The sequence below is a fragment of the Oncorhynchus nerka genome, unplaced genomic scaffold (assembly GCF_034236695.1).
Source record: "Oncorhynchus nerka isolate Pitt River unplaced genomic scaffold, Oner_Uvic_2.0 unplaced_scaffold_1291, whole genome shotgun sequence".
In the NCBI taxonomy this organism is placed as follows: Eukaryota; Metazoa; Chordata; class Actinopteri; order Salmoniformes; family Salmonidae; genus Oncorhynchus; species Oncorhynchus nerka.
The window spans coordinates 11,882-24,302 of record NW_027040056.1 but is presented as its reverse complement, the minus strand read 5'-3'; the positions used below and the strand labels follow the sequence as shown (position 1 = coordinate 24,302).

General features: G+C 44.0%; 2 protein-coding genes across 5 annotated transcripts; one reads left to right on the top strand and one right to left on the bottom strand.

Moving 5' to 3' along the window:
- Window positions 1–5,962: 5,962 nt before the first annotated feature.
- On the top strand, window positions 5,963–7,095 carry LOC135568980 (cell division protein ZipA-like). Of its 3 annotated transcripts, XR_010462782.1 has the most exons (4): window positions 5,964–6,087; window positions 6,178–6,233; window positions 6,328–6,453; window positions 6,754–6,812. XR_010462782.1 is itself a non-coding variant. In XM_065015764.1 (3 exons), the coding sequence occupies exon 3, from the start codon at window positions 6,379–6,381 to the stop codon at window positions 6,994–6,996; it is 618 nt and encodes a 205-aa protein (XP_064871836.1). In that variant the 5' UTR covers window positions 5,963–6,087; window positions 6,178–6,233; window positions 6,328–6,378; the 3' UTR covers window positions 6,997–7,095. The 3 variants fall into 3 exon arrangements, 2 of the variants coding, with proteins under 2 accessions (XP_064871836.1, XP_064871837.1); XM_065015764.1 differs by having other exon boundaries at window positions 5,963–6,087; window positions 6,328–7,095; XM_065015765.1 differs by lacking the exon at window positions 6,178–6,233 and having other exon boundaries at window positions 5,963–6,087; window positions 6,328–7,095.
- Window positions 7,096–9,533: 2,438 nt separating this feature from the next.
- Window positions 9,534–10,876, bottom strand: LOC135559536 (spidroin-2-like). Of its 2 annotated transcripts, none has more exons than XM_065015759.1 (4): window positions 10,740–10,876; window positions 10,596–10,651; window positions 10,380–10,497; window positions 9,534–10,227 (listed from the first exon to the last, which is right to left on the bottom strand). In XM_065015759.1, the coding sequence occupies exons 1-4, from the start codon at window positions 10,760–10,762 to the stop codon at window positions 9,864–9,866; spliced, it is 561 nt and encodes a 186-aa protein (XP_064871831.1). In that variant the 5' UTR covers window positions 10,763–10,876; the 3' UTR covers window positions 9,534–9,863. The 2 variants fall into 2 exon arrangements, with proteins under 2 accessions (XP_064871831.1, XP_064871830.1); XM_065015758.1 differs by having other exon boundaries at window positions 10,320–10,497; window positions 10,740–10,875.
- Between the last annotated feature and the right edge of the window lie 1,545 nt (window positions 10,877–12,421).

Genomic DNA, 12,421 nt, shown 5'->3' with positions numbered 1-12,421 from the left:
CTTTATGTGTTTGTTTTTACTATTTCTTCGAGACAGTCTAGGTGAATTTTTACCATATAGTATAATTTGTGCTTACCTGTGTGTTCTTTCTCTCTACTTCACAGACCGTTATACTATATGTGCCTTGTTTAATACTTTTTAACAAGTTCTACGCATTCCAGAATAGTTATTAACACATTTATTATGTCAATGGATATTGGAAAAATAAGGATAAGATAGAAACTACGTAAAGATATATATATATATATCTTTACGTAGTTTCTATCTTATCCTTATTTTTCCAATATCCATTGATTATATCCCCCTCCTCTCAGTAAGAGTTAAATGCACTCTCCTTCTCTTCTCACACAATTTCTTACTTCACAATTCTAGCTTGCTGTGATACACTTTCTCAACACAGAGAACCATCCATTCAGACGTTTAATTCACATTTGTTCATTCACACACTTCATTTTACCTAAAACGACCTATGGCCTCTTAAACCGGTTTATATCCTATAGGTTTTTCCAGGGTATGACTACTACTGCCTAATCGGGTCAGCTTGTCTTCATACCCTTTTCACCCATCCAACGCAGACCTCTGTTGTTTTTATTTATTTATTTTATATATATATATTATTTTTATTTTATAATATTTTTTCTCAGAGCTGTATTATGGCGTGACCTGCTCATTTAGAGACCTCCGTTCAGACAGACGGAGCGTTCTATTCGCAGGATTTGTTTTGCAGTTTAACCTTGCCAAATCGGGCCAACGTTTTTCTGCACTCTTATCTATTCATCCGAGCAGACCCCCTTTCTATTCTATTGGGGCGGTAACCATGACTGCCAGCTAAGCAGACCCCTTTTTTCACCTTAAAGGGCGGTATTCGTGGACTTTTCTACCTACTTATTGATCTATTTTGACCATATGGGTAGACAGCAGCAGCCCCTTACCAGGCCAGGCAGTTCAGTCAGAGACAGCGAACAGCCGCCCCAGTCAGGCCACACAAAGCCCCCACATGAATGGCCCAGCGAGAGGGGCAGTCCCGAATCACACACCCAACCTAAGCCGCCCGCTCAGGTTGACTGGGCTGTGTTTACGCACATCCCAAATCAGGTCCCGAGACAGTCGAACCCGGCCAAGTAGTATCAGACGGAACAACCCTCCCCACCAATCCAGACACGCGGGTCCGTCCGAACGGCCCGACCAGAGCAGGTGCAAGCACCCCCTCCGCTAAACACCCGACACCAGCAAGGTTCACAGCCTTTACTCACTTAGTCCCTACACATGCACTCATAAATTCACTTTTAACAACCCCCAAAATCACACATGCATGCAGTTCATTGAATTCAACAAGCTCTTAGCATTTACTGGGATTTTTAGGAAATTTAAATAGAGACCTACTTCACGCCCCTCTTGCTGGGACAGTATCTCTGAACCAATCTATACAAACATTCAACTATTGTAAGGACAAGCTTACCTTTGATATATAGCTGGGTGGCCACCCGTTTGTAATTTTGTCCAAAGACACTGTCACAGCCCGGAACGCCCCCAGGCCCCTTTGAGCTCCTGGCAAGCTCGCCAAATCTGTCGTAGATAATTGTTACAGAAATATAATACTGTCTATAGAAATATAATACTCTCAGAAGAAACTGTTGAATTCAATGTAGACTTTAATACAAGTTATTAAAGCCGTGCTGGTCCGCGGGAAAGCCGCCGCTTCTTAACACTGGCTTTGCTTTTATACATACATAGTATTGGGGTACATCACATATGTAAATAGAGTTACTCCCCCTTAGTATCTGCATTTGGTTACAACGATGGCAGAACTCTTTCCATGTTCTAAAAATAATGTATGTACTGCATGCCTATGTTTTACGTGTTAGTCATCAGTTATCTTGCCTACATCTTTCTTCCTGTACCCTGCTGACCACAGCACGTTCAGATGTCATGAATGCACGTATGGTCTTGGTTAATGTATTCCTATAAAAATAGAGTATGGTCTGGGTGTCATATGGCCTGGATATCATCTTCTCTTAACCTCTTAGTCCGCCCCATCCCGCATGCGGTATCGTTACTACAGCCTCAAGCTCATTAGCATAACGCAACGTTAGCGATTTTTAAAAATCGCAAATGAAACGAAATAAATATGCCTGTTCTCAAGCTTATCCTTTTCTTAACAATCCTGTTGTCTCAGATTTTCAAAAAATGCTTTAGAACCAGAGAAAATCACTAATTTGTGTAAGAGTGGTGATAGCTAGCTTAGCGTTAGCATTAGCATTTAGCACGCAACATATTCACAAAAACCAGCCAAGGAATCAAATAAAATAATTTACATTTGAAGAACTTCAGATGTTTCAATGAGTAGACTCAGTTACATAGCAGATGTCCAGTTTTTCCTGAAAGATTCTTGTGTAGGACACATCGTTCCCTTTTGTTACTATGCATATGGCTACCGAAACTAACCGAAAATTCAGTCACCTACATGTCGAACTTTTTTCCGAATTAACTCCATAATATCGACTGAAACATGGAAAACGTTGTTTGAATCAAGCCTGAAGGTGGTTTGTCATATTTCTCTCCATTGAAAGCACCGTCCTTGTAGCCTGGTTTGTTCTGAGATTTGAATGGAAAAATACCGGGACCTGACTTTTGCGCACCAATTGCCACGCAGACACCAAGCGGGACACCTGGTAAATGTAGTCTCTTATGGTCAATCTTCCAATGATATGCCTACAAATACGTCACAATGCTGCAGAGACCTTGGGGAAACAAGATAAAGTGTCCGTTCATTCCTGTCGCATTCACAGCCATATAAGGCGATCATGGAAAACGTAGCCTCAGAAATCCTGTGCATTTCCTGGTCGGTCATACATCTTGGTTTTGCCCGTAGCATTTGTTCTAAGGGACTCACAGTGCATTTCTGGAAACGTAAGACTGTCTTCTTTCCAAAGCTATCAATTCCAAGCATATTCGAGCATCTTTTCGTGACAAAATATTGCGCTTAAAACGGGCACGTCTTTTTATCCAAAAAGGAAATACTGCCCCTATAGGACTAACAGGTTAACGTTTACTAATACCTAAAGTAGCATTACAAACGTATTTCGAAGTGTTTTGTGAAAGTTTATCGTCTACTTTTTGAATTTTAAAAAATTACGTTACGTTGTGAAATCGCTGTTTTTTTCGTTTATCACACAGTCTACATATAACGATATCTTGGCTTTATATGGCCCGATTTAATCGAAATAAAGACCCAATAGTGTTTATGGGACATCTAGGAGTGCCAACAAAGAAGATGGTGAAAGGTAATGACTGTTTTCTATTTTATTGTGCGGTTTGTGTAACGCCGAAATGCTAATTATTTTGTTTACGTCCCCTGCTGTGCTTTTGTGTTGTAGTGTATTGGTGCATGCTATCAGATAATAGCTTCTCATGCTGTCGCCGAAAAGCATTTTAAAAATCTGACTTGTTGCCTGGATTCACAACGAGTGTAGCTTTAATTTGATACCCTGCATGTGTATTTTAATGAACTTTTGAGTTTTAACTAATACTATTAGCATTTAGCGTAGCGCATTTGCAATTCTCAGTGCTCTAGTTGGGACGCAAGCGTCCCAAGTAGAAGCAAGAGGTTAATAAGCGATAAAAATCATCCGTAGGCGATGTAAAAATCATTAGCTGTCGTCTTGGAAAAAATTTCACGAGAGAGCTCTTCCGGAATGATCTGGGCGGAGACCGGAGGTAAGTGGTGCCCCTGTTTCGGTTCAACCAAGAATCAAAGATGATTCAATTCACAAGACTCTAAACAACATGGGGATGCTGTGGGAGTTGAATGCTCGGTCTTATCTAATTCGGCTCACTGTTAACAATTGCTGGAAGTGGCGCAAGGATATTTATTTCCATTTTCTGTGATCAGGTTTTCCTGCGCTTTCCGATGTAACGCACGTTATGTTATAGCCACAGTCGTGATTTAACCAGTTTTAAAAACGTCAGAGGGTTTCCTATCACATTCTAACCATATGAACGTACTATATTCCTGGCATGAGTAGCAGGGCACTGAAATTTTGCGCGATTTTTAACAAAATGTTCAAAAAAGTAGAGGGTAGGAGCAACTAGTTAACAATATCACTGAAAATATAAAAAAAGAAGGACCAAGTGTCTTCAACAGGGGGGATCAAGCTGATTCTATACCATTTTATAGAGGCCAGTTCATGAAGGAAGGCTTGCTCATTAAAGTTCTTTAGCATGCGTCTATTGCTGATAATCTGAGAAAGATGTAGGGAGTCCCATTGATTTAGGACTTGGTCAGGTGGTTTAAGCATGTCCCAGTTTAGGTCACCTAGCAGGACAAATTCAGACTTAGTGTAAGGGGCCATGAGAGAGCTTAGGGCAGGTAGATTACTGGCCCGTGTTGATGGAGGACGATAGCACCAAGCAACATTCAACAAAGAGATATTTGAAAGTTTGATGCTTAAAACAAGCAAATCAAATTGTTTGGGGACAGATTTGGTGGAGACAACTGAGCGCTGAAGGTGATCCTTGGAAAAGATGGCCACTCCCCCACCTTTAGATGATCTGTTTTCTGAGGGTTGGCAGTCAAGAGATTGACATCTGTTCGGAGGTGCTAAATACTAATTGGCAGGCAAACATTAGACAATCCTACCGGTGTGTCTGATCTATAATGGATATTACCATCTCTGTCCAAATATCTGTACATAAAACTGCTCAAATGTGAGGTTCAGCAGAGGAGCTAAAGGAGGATGGGCTTATTTTCATGTCCTTGAATGGAATTGATCGAACATGTTTGATATGTTTGACTCCGTACCATTGATTCCATTCCAGCCATTACAATCAGCCTGTCCTCCTCTATCTCCTCCCACCAGCCTCCTCTGGTGTGGCATTTTGGAACATTCTGAATAGGCCTACCACCGTGTGCATATTCATGCACTTAAAATGTGAAGAAATAATATTTTTTCAACATTTGGATCCTAACATTCTGATCTGTTCCATCAGTCTTATGAATTGATACAGCATATACCTCCACTATACTACTTTGATACACATCAGTGGGGATTAAGAATTGAGTACACGAAATGTCCATTGAAAACAAAGTGGTACACCTGCGTCTATCCTCCATTACACCACTAACTGTACGATTTGAGAAGGGCGCTCCTCCTTCACTGCTTTTGCCTTTGCACATCACCTTACGTAGACCGGTGCACTGCGGTTTAGGTTAGTAGAACTCCCTCTTAGGCTGCATTACCAAGGCATCCCAATTCTGATATTTTTTTTTCACTAATTAGTCTTTTGACTAAGATCTGATGTGAAAAGATCTGATGTGATTGCTCAAAACATTAATAATTGGAAAAACGATTAGAATTGGGCTCCCTGTGTAACACAGCAATAGGTCAGTTTCTTCAGCTAAGGGTGAGGCAACGCAACAACCAATGGTTTGCGTGCTACATCATCAACTGTGTCATCCTCTGACATATGATGTGGTTAGTTGATACTTAAAATACCAATCAAGGCGATGTAAGATCTGGCAGACTTCAGCAACGTCTAAGCTTTGGAAATTGGCTGAAGTCTGTTTGGATGCAATCACAAACTACCTCATAGTCTGTTTGGTCCCAGACACACAGGATGTGTTTACACAGGGAGCCCAATTCTGATCCTTTGCTGGCAAAACAGCTGATCTGATTGGTGAAAATACCAATTAGTGGGAATAAGATCAGAATTTGTCAGCTACAGACGCATGAACATGTATGAAATTAAATATGCGTTCTTCAATTTTCTGTTTTTTTTGTAAATTGTTGAACTGAATTTGGTCTCTTTCTTTTGTCGTCCAATTCTCTCTCTGTTGTCCACCATATGTCACCGAATGACTGCACCTAATCGCATTTGGTAAATTGAACCAATGGAAATTAAGTTCATTGGCTGACAGCTGTACATAATTAGCCAGCCAGGTGAGAAGGGTCTGGGATTCCTTTATGAGGTGCAACCAAAACAGCTGTTTGACATAGCAACAGGGATATTCTGGCAGGCTGTCGAGAATTAGTTCTTGAATACTGTTGTGCTTTTGATCACTAATATGGCTTTTGGACTCTCTTTGAGGTTAGTTTTTCAATGCGTTCATCTGGTTGGTTTACCATGTCTTAAAGTGTTCACTGGTTATTTATGTTTAACTGTCTGACTGTTTTGTAGTGTTTCTTGGATTTGTTGCCTGCTAATTGGAGGGATAACTTGTTTTACACTTAAAGGTGCGTTTTGCTTTACACTAAGGTCAAATCCCAGGTCTAGTTCCAATCAAAATTAAGGCTGGCATTTTACCACAATGTTTTCTTTGTTTCCTAGGTAACGCTCAAGGGCATCCTGCCTACACTGGACCTGAACCAACTGGATCCTATGCCCAAGCAAGTGTGGTGTCTGGTCCAAATGCTAAAGCTACTGGCCACAATGCCACGTCAGCAGAAGCTTCTGGCGCCTCAGCAGAAGCTTCTGGCGCCTCAGCAGAAGCTTCTGGCGCCTCAGCAGAAGCTTCAGGCGCCTCAGCAGAAGCTTCAGGCCCAGGCGCCTCAGCAGAAGCTTCAGGCCCAGGCGCCTCAGCAGAAGCTTCAGGCCCAGGCGCCTCAGCAGAAGCTTCAGGCCCAGGCGCCTCAGCAGAAGCTTCAGGCCCAGGCGCCTCAGCAGAAGCTTCAGGCCCAGGCGCCTCAGCAGAAGCTTCAGGCCCAGGCGCCTCAGCAGAAGCTTCAGGCCCAGGCGCCTCAGCAGAAGCTTCAGGCCCCGGCGCCTCCGCAGAAGCTTCAGGCCCCGGCGCCTCCGCAGAAGCTTCAGGCGCCTCCGCAGAAGCTTCAGGCCCCGGCGCCTCAGCAGAAGCTTCAGGCCCCGGCGCCTCAGCAGAAGCTTCAGGCCCCGGCGCCTCGCAGAAGCTTCAGGCCCCGGCGCCTCAGCAGAAGCTTCAGGCCCCGGCGCCTCAGCAGAAGCTTCAGGCCCCGGCGCCTCAGCAGAAGCGACGAGCCTTGAACAGACGGCCCGACCACTCAACTAGGGAGATCATAATTTGGTTTGGCCAACCTTAATCGTCTTATCGTCTTATCCCTGTTACTGTGCCTCTTGCAGGAAAGGTAACTGAGGTGGGGAAATGTGCGAACTAATGCGCTTGTTTGAAATGAGGATCTCCTTCACTTGTACATCGTCATGCAAATTGTATACAGGGGTGGATGTTACAATGTTATGAATTGTTTTTATAAACATACGACTAAATTGACTTCTGATGTAGCGATATTGCTGACACTTTTAGGGTCTACGGTTATGCTTTTGATTTAGCCTGGTGTTCCTGCTACTCTTGCATGATTTGCTCAATAAACCATTTGACTTTCAAAACCTTGTCCTTAAAATATAATGTTCTCTTCTGCCTACCATGTGCTTGCTGTTTGGGAACAGACTGTGGGCCTGGAGTAAAAGGGAATGTGTTTCACAACACTTGTCTAAACAGATTTGTTTCTGGTAGTTCAAATTCTAAAGTTTTCTAACTTGTCAGAGCTCCCTCATATGTTCATACTTTACCTATCCCTTAGTGTAGGCTGTTTGATTTACAGCAATCTGCCTTTACCACCAATGCCTAGAATGTGAATGCAGTGTAACTCATCATCCCATTACCTGTCACTAACCGGTCCCAGGGACGCTGAAGTTTCTCCTTGGCCTTATTCAGAAACATTAAAACAACTTGATACATTCTGCCTGTTCTACAATGTTGGTCTGGCCAGACACATGGATGAAATCATATGCGTTCATTTATTTCAGCTGTGAAAAGTACTCCACTTGGAGTCGTTCAGACATACCTTATGTCAACTCTCAATTTGGTCTTCTGCACAATCCATTTCTACCTGACCACAATGAGGTTGCACTTGCAGAAGCCCCTGGCAGGAACGTCAATAGATTTTATAAAGGTGCTCTTAAGCTCTCACTTTGTACAACATCTAGAGACATAAATATGAATTGGTTCTAAAGCCTGGCTGGTGACTTGCTTTTTTTGGTATCAAGGTGTCCAACAATTTCAAGCAACACTTAACGTTCTGACATTTTAGGACTGTCAAGCAACTAAACTCAGTGGGAAAAAAACATCCTCACTGAAAATATAATTCAACAAACTGAACAAGTTCCACAAACATGTGACAAACGTGCTCAATTTTGCATGTACCGATCCTGTGCAGGTGTTGTCACACGTGGTCTGTCACTCCGAGGACGATCAGCTGTCCGAATTGCAATGTCCGTACTGTGAGACGCCTATGACAGCGCTACATTGAGACAAGACGGACAGCTGATCGTCCTCGGAGTGGCAACACCTGCACAGGATCGATACATGCGAACATCACACCTGCAGGACAGGTACAGGAAGGCAACAACTGCCCGAGTTGAACCAGGAACGCACAATCCCTCCATCAGTGCTCAGACTGTCTGCAATAGGCTGAGAGAGGCTGGACTGAGGGCTTGTAGGCCTGTTGTAAGGCAGGTCCTCACCAGACAACAACGTCGCCTATGGGCACAAACCCACCGTCGCTGGTCTAGACAAGACTGGCAAAAAGTGCTCTTCACTGACGAATCACGGTTTTGTCTCACCGGGGGTGATGGTCGGATTCGCGTTTGAGCGTTACACCGAGGCCTGTACTCTGGAGCGGGATTGATTTGGAGGTAGAGGGTCCGTCATGGTTTGGGGCGGTGTGTCACAGCATCATCGCACGGAGCTTGTTGTCATGCATGCAATCTCAACGCTGTGCGTTACAGGGAAGACATCCTCGTCCCTCATGTGGTACCCTTTCTGCAGACACAACCCTCCAGCATGACAATGCCAACAGCCATACTGTTCGTTCTGTGCGTGATTTCCTCAAAGACAGGAATGTCAGTGTTCTGCCATTGCCAGCAAAGAGACCAGAACTCAATCCCATTGAGCAAGTCTAGGATAATTTTGTACAAGGTGAGAGCTGAAGTGCACCTTTTAAAATCTATTGAAGTTCCTGCCAGGAGCTTCTGCAAGTGCAACCTCATTGTGGTCAGGTAGAAATGGATTGTGCAGAAGACCACATTGAGAGTTGACATAAGGAATGTCTGAACTACTCCAAGTGGAGTACTTTTCACAGCTGAAATAAATGAACGCATATGATTGCATCCATGTGTCTGGCCAGACCAACATTGTAGAACAGGCAGAATGTATCAAGTTGGTTAAATGTTTCTGAATAAGGCCAAGGAGAAACTTCAGCGTCCCTGGGACAGGTTTGTGACAGGTAATGGGATGATGAGTTACACTGCATTCACATTCTTTAGGCATTGGTGGTAAAAGGCAGATTACTGTAAATCAAACAGCCTACACTAAGGGACAGGTAGTGTATGAACATATGAGGGAGCTCTGACAAGTTAGCAACCTTTAGAATTTGAACTACCCAAAACAAATCTGTTTATACAAGTGTTGTGAACCACATTCCCTATTACTCCAGGCCCACAGTCTGTTACCAAACAGCAAGCACATGGTAGGCAGAAGAGAACATTATATTTTAAGGACAAGGTTTTTTGAAAGTCAAATGGTTTATTGAGCAAATCATGCAAGAGTAGCAGGAACACCAGGCTAAATCAAAAGCATAACTGTAGAACCTAAAAGTGTGGCGGGCAATATCGCTACATCAGAAGTCAATTTAGTCGTATGTTTATAAAAACAATTCATAACATTGTATCATCCACCCCTGTATACAATTTGCATGATGATGTACAAGTGAAGGAGATACTCGTTTCAAACAAGCGCATTAGTTTGCACATTTCCCCACCTCAGTTACCTTTACCCTTTTCTGCAAGAGGCACAGTAACAGGGATAAGACTATTAAGGAGTTGGCCAAACCAAATTATGATCTCCCTAGTTGAGTGGTCTGTTCAAGGCTTGTCGCTTCTGCTGAGGCGCCGGGGCCTGAAGCTTCTGCTGAGGCGCCGGGGCCTGAAGCTTCTGCTGAGGCGCCGGGGCCTGAAGCTTCTGCTGAGGCGCCGGGGCCTGAAGCTGCTGCTGAGGCGCCGGGGCCTGAAGCTGCTGCTGAGGCGCCGGGGCCTGACGCTGCTGCTGAGGCGCCGGGGCCTGACGCTGCTGCTGAGGCGCCGGGGCCTGACGCTGCTGCTGAGGCGCCGGGGCCTGACGCTGCTGCTGAGGCGCCGGGGCCTGACGCTGCTGCTGAGGCGCCGGACTTTACACTTGACGTGGCATTGTGGCCAGTAGCTCCTGCTGAGGCGCCGTGGCCACGCTCCTGCTGATTGGGCCAGTAGCTTCTGCTGAGGCGCCGGGGCGGACGTGGCTTGTGGCCGGGGTAGCTTCCGCTGACGTGGCATTGTGGCCAGTAGCTTCTGCTGACGTGGCATTGTGGCCAGTAGCTTCCGCTGACGTGGCATTGTGGCCAGTAGCTTTAGCATTTGGACCAGACACCACACTTGCTTGGGCATAGGATCCAGTTGGTTCAGGTCCAGTGTAGGCAGGATGCCCATGAGCGTTACCTAGGAAACAAAGAAAACATTGTGGTAAAATGCCAGCCTTAATTTGGATCGGAACTAGACAGGTGATTTGACCTGAATGAGTGTAAACAAAAACGCACCTTTAAGTGTAAAACACTTTATCCCTCCAATTAGCAGGCAACACATCCAAGAAACACTACAAAACATTCAGACAATTAAACATAAATAACGAGTGAAGACTAAGACAAGGTAAACAAACCAGATGAACGCATTGAAAAACTAACCTCAAAGAGAGTCCAAAAGCCATATTAGTGATCAAAACCACAACAGTATTCAAGAACTAATTCTCGACAGCCTGCCAGAATATCCCTGTTGCTATGTCAAACAGCTGTTTTGGTTGCACCTCATAAAGGAATCCCAGACCCTTCTCACCTGGCTGGCTAATTATGTACAGCTGTCAGCCAATGAACTTCATTTCCATTGGTTCAATTTCCCAAATGCGATTAGGTGCAGTCATTCGTTGACATATAGTGAACAACAGAGAGAGAATTGGACGACAAAAGAAAGAGACCAAATTCAGTTCAACAATTTACAAAAAAACTGAAAATTGAAGAACGCATATTCAATTTCATACATGTTCATGCGTCTGTAGCTGCCAAATTCTGATCTTTTTCCCACTAATTGGTCTTTTCACCAATCAGGTCAGCCGTTTTGCCAGCAACGCCCAAGGTCAGAATTCAGAATTGGGCTGCCTGTGTAAACACAGCCTGTGTGGCTGGGACCAAACAGACTATGAGGTAGTTTGTGATTGCGTCCAAACAGACTTCAGCCACTTTCCAAAGCTTAGACGTTGCTGAAGTCTGCCAGATCTTACATCGCCTTGATAGGTATTTTAAGTATCAACTAACTACATCATATGTCAGTGGATGACACAGTTCATGATGCGGCACGCAACCATGGGTTGTTGCGTTGCCTCACTTTAGCTGTAGAAACTGACCTATTGCTGCGTTACACAGGGAGCCCAATTCTAATCGTTTTTCCAAGTATTAGTGTTTTGAGCAATCACATCAGATCTTTTCACATCAGATCTTTTTCAGAGCTGATTGGTCAAAAGACTAATTCGTGAAAAAAAATATCAGAATTGGGATGCCTTGGTAATGCAGCCTATGAGGGAGTTCTACTAACCTGAACCGCAGTGCACCGGTCTACGGAAGGTGATGTGAAAAGGCAAAAGCAGTGAGGCAGGAGCGCTCTTCTCAAATCGTACAGTTAGTGGTGTAATGGAGGATATACGCAGGTGTACCACTTTGTTTTTAATGGACATTTCTTGTACTCAATTCTTAATCCCCACTGATGTGTATCAAAGTAGTATAGTGGAGGTATATGCTGTATCAATTCATAAGGCTGAATGTTAGGATCCAGATGTTGAAAAACTATTATTTCTTCACATTTTAAGTGCATGAATATGCACACGGTGGTAGGCCTATTCAGAATGTTCCAAAATGCCACACCAGAGGAGGCTGGTGGGAGGAGCTATAGGAGGACAGGCTGATTGTAATGGCTGGAATGGAATCAATGGAACGTAGTCAAACATATCAAACATATTGGAAACTCTGTTCCATCAATTCCATTCAAGGCCATGAAAATAAGCCCATCCTCCTTTAGCTCCTCTGCTGAACCTCACATTTGAGCAGTTTTATGTACAGATATTTGGACAGAGATGGTAATATCCATTATAGATCAGACACACCGGTAGGATTGTCTAATGTTTGCCTGACGATTAGTATTTAGCACCTCCGAACAGTGTCGGCAGTCAATCTCTTGATTGCCAACCCTCAGAAAACAGATCATCTAAAGGTGGGGGAGTGGCCATCTTTTCCAAGGATCACCTTCAGTGCTTATTTGTCTCCACCAAATCTGTCCCCAAACAATTTGATTTGCTTGTTTTAAGCATTAAACTTTCAAA

What these genes read in the sequence shown, in the direction of transcription:
- LOC135568980 (XM_065015765.1), top strand. Translation starts at nt 6,379, where the DNA reads ATGCCCAAGCAAGTGTGGTGTCTGGTCCAAATGCTAAAGCTACTGGCC.
- LOC135559536 (XM_065015758.1), bottom strand. Translation starts at nt 10,762, where the DNA reads ATGGCTTTTGGACTCTCTTTGAG. An exon ending in GCTTTTGGACTCTCTTTGAG is followed by an intron (nt 10,652 to 10,739) that starts GTTAGTTTTTCA and finishes AATGTTTTGTAG; the next exon opens with TGTTTCTTGGATGTGTTGCC. An exon ending in AAAGTGTTTTACACTTAAAG is followed by an intron (nt 10,498 to 10,595) that starts GTGCGTTTTTGT and finishes TTTGTTTCCTAG; the next exon opens with GTAACGCTCATGGGCATCCT.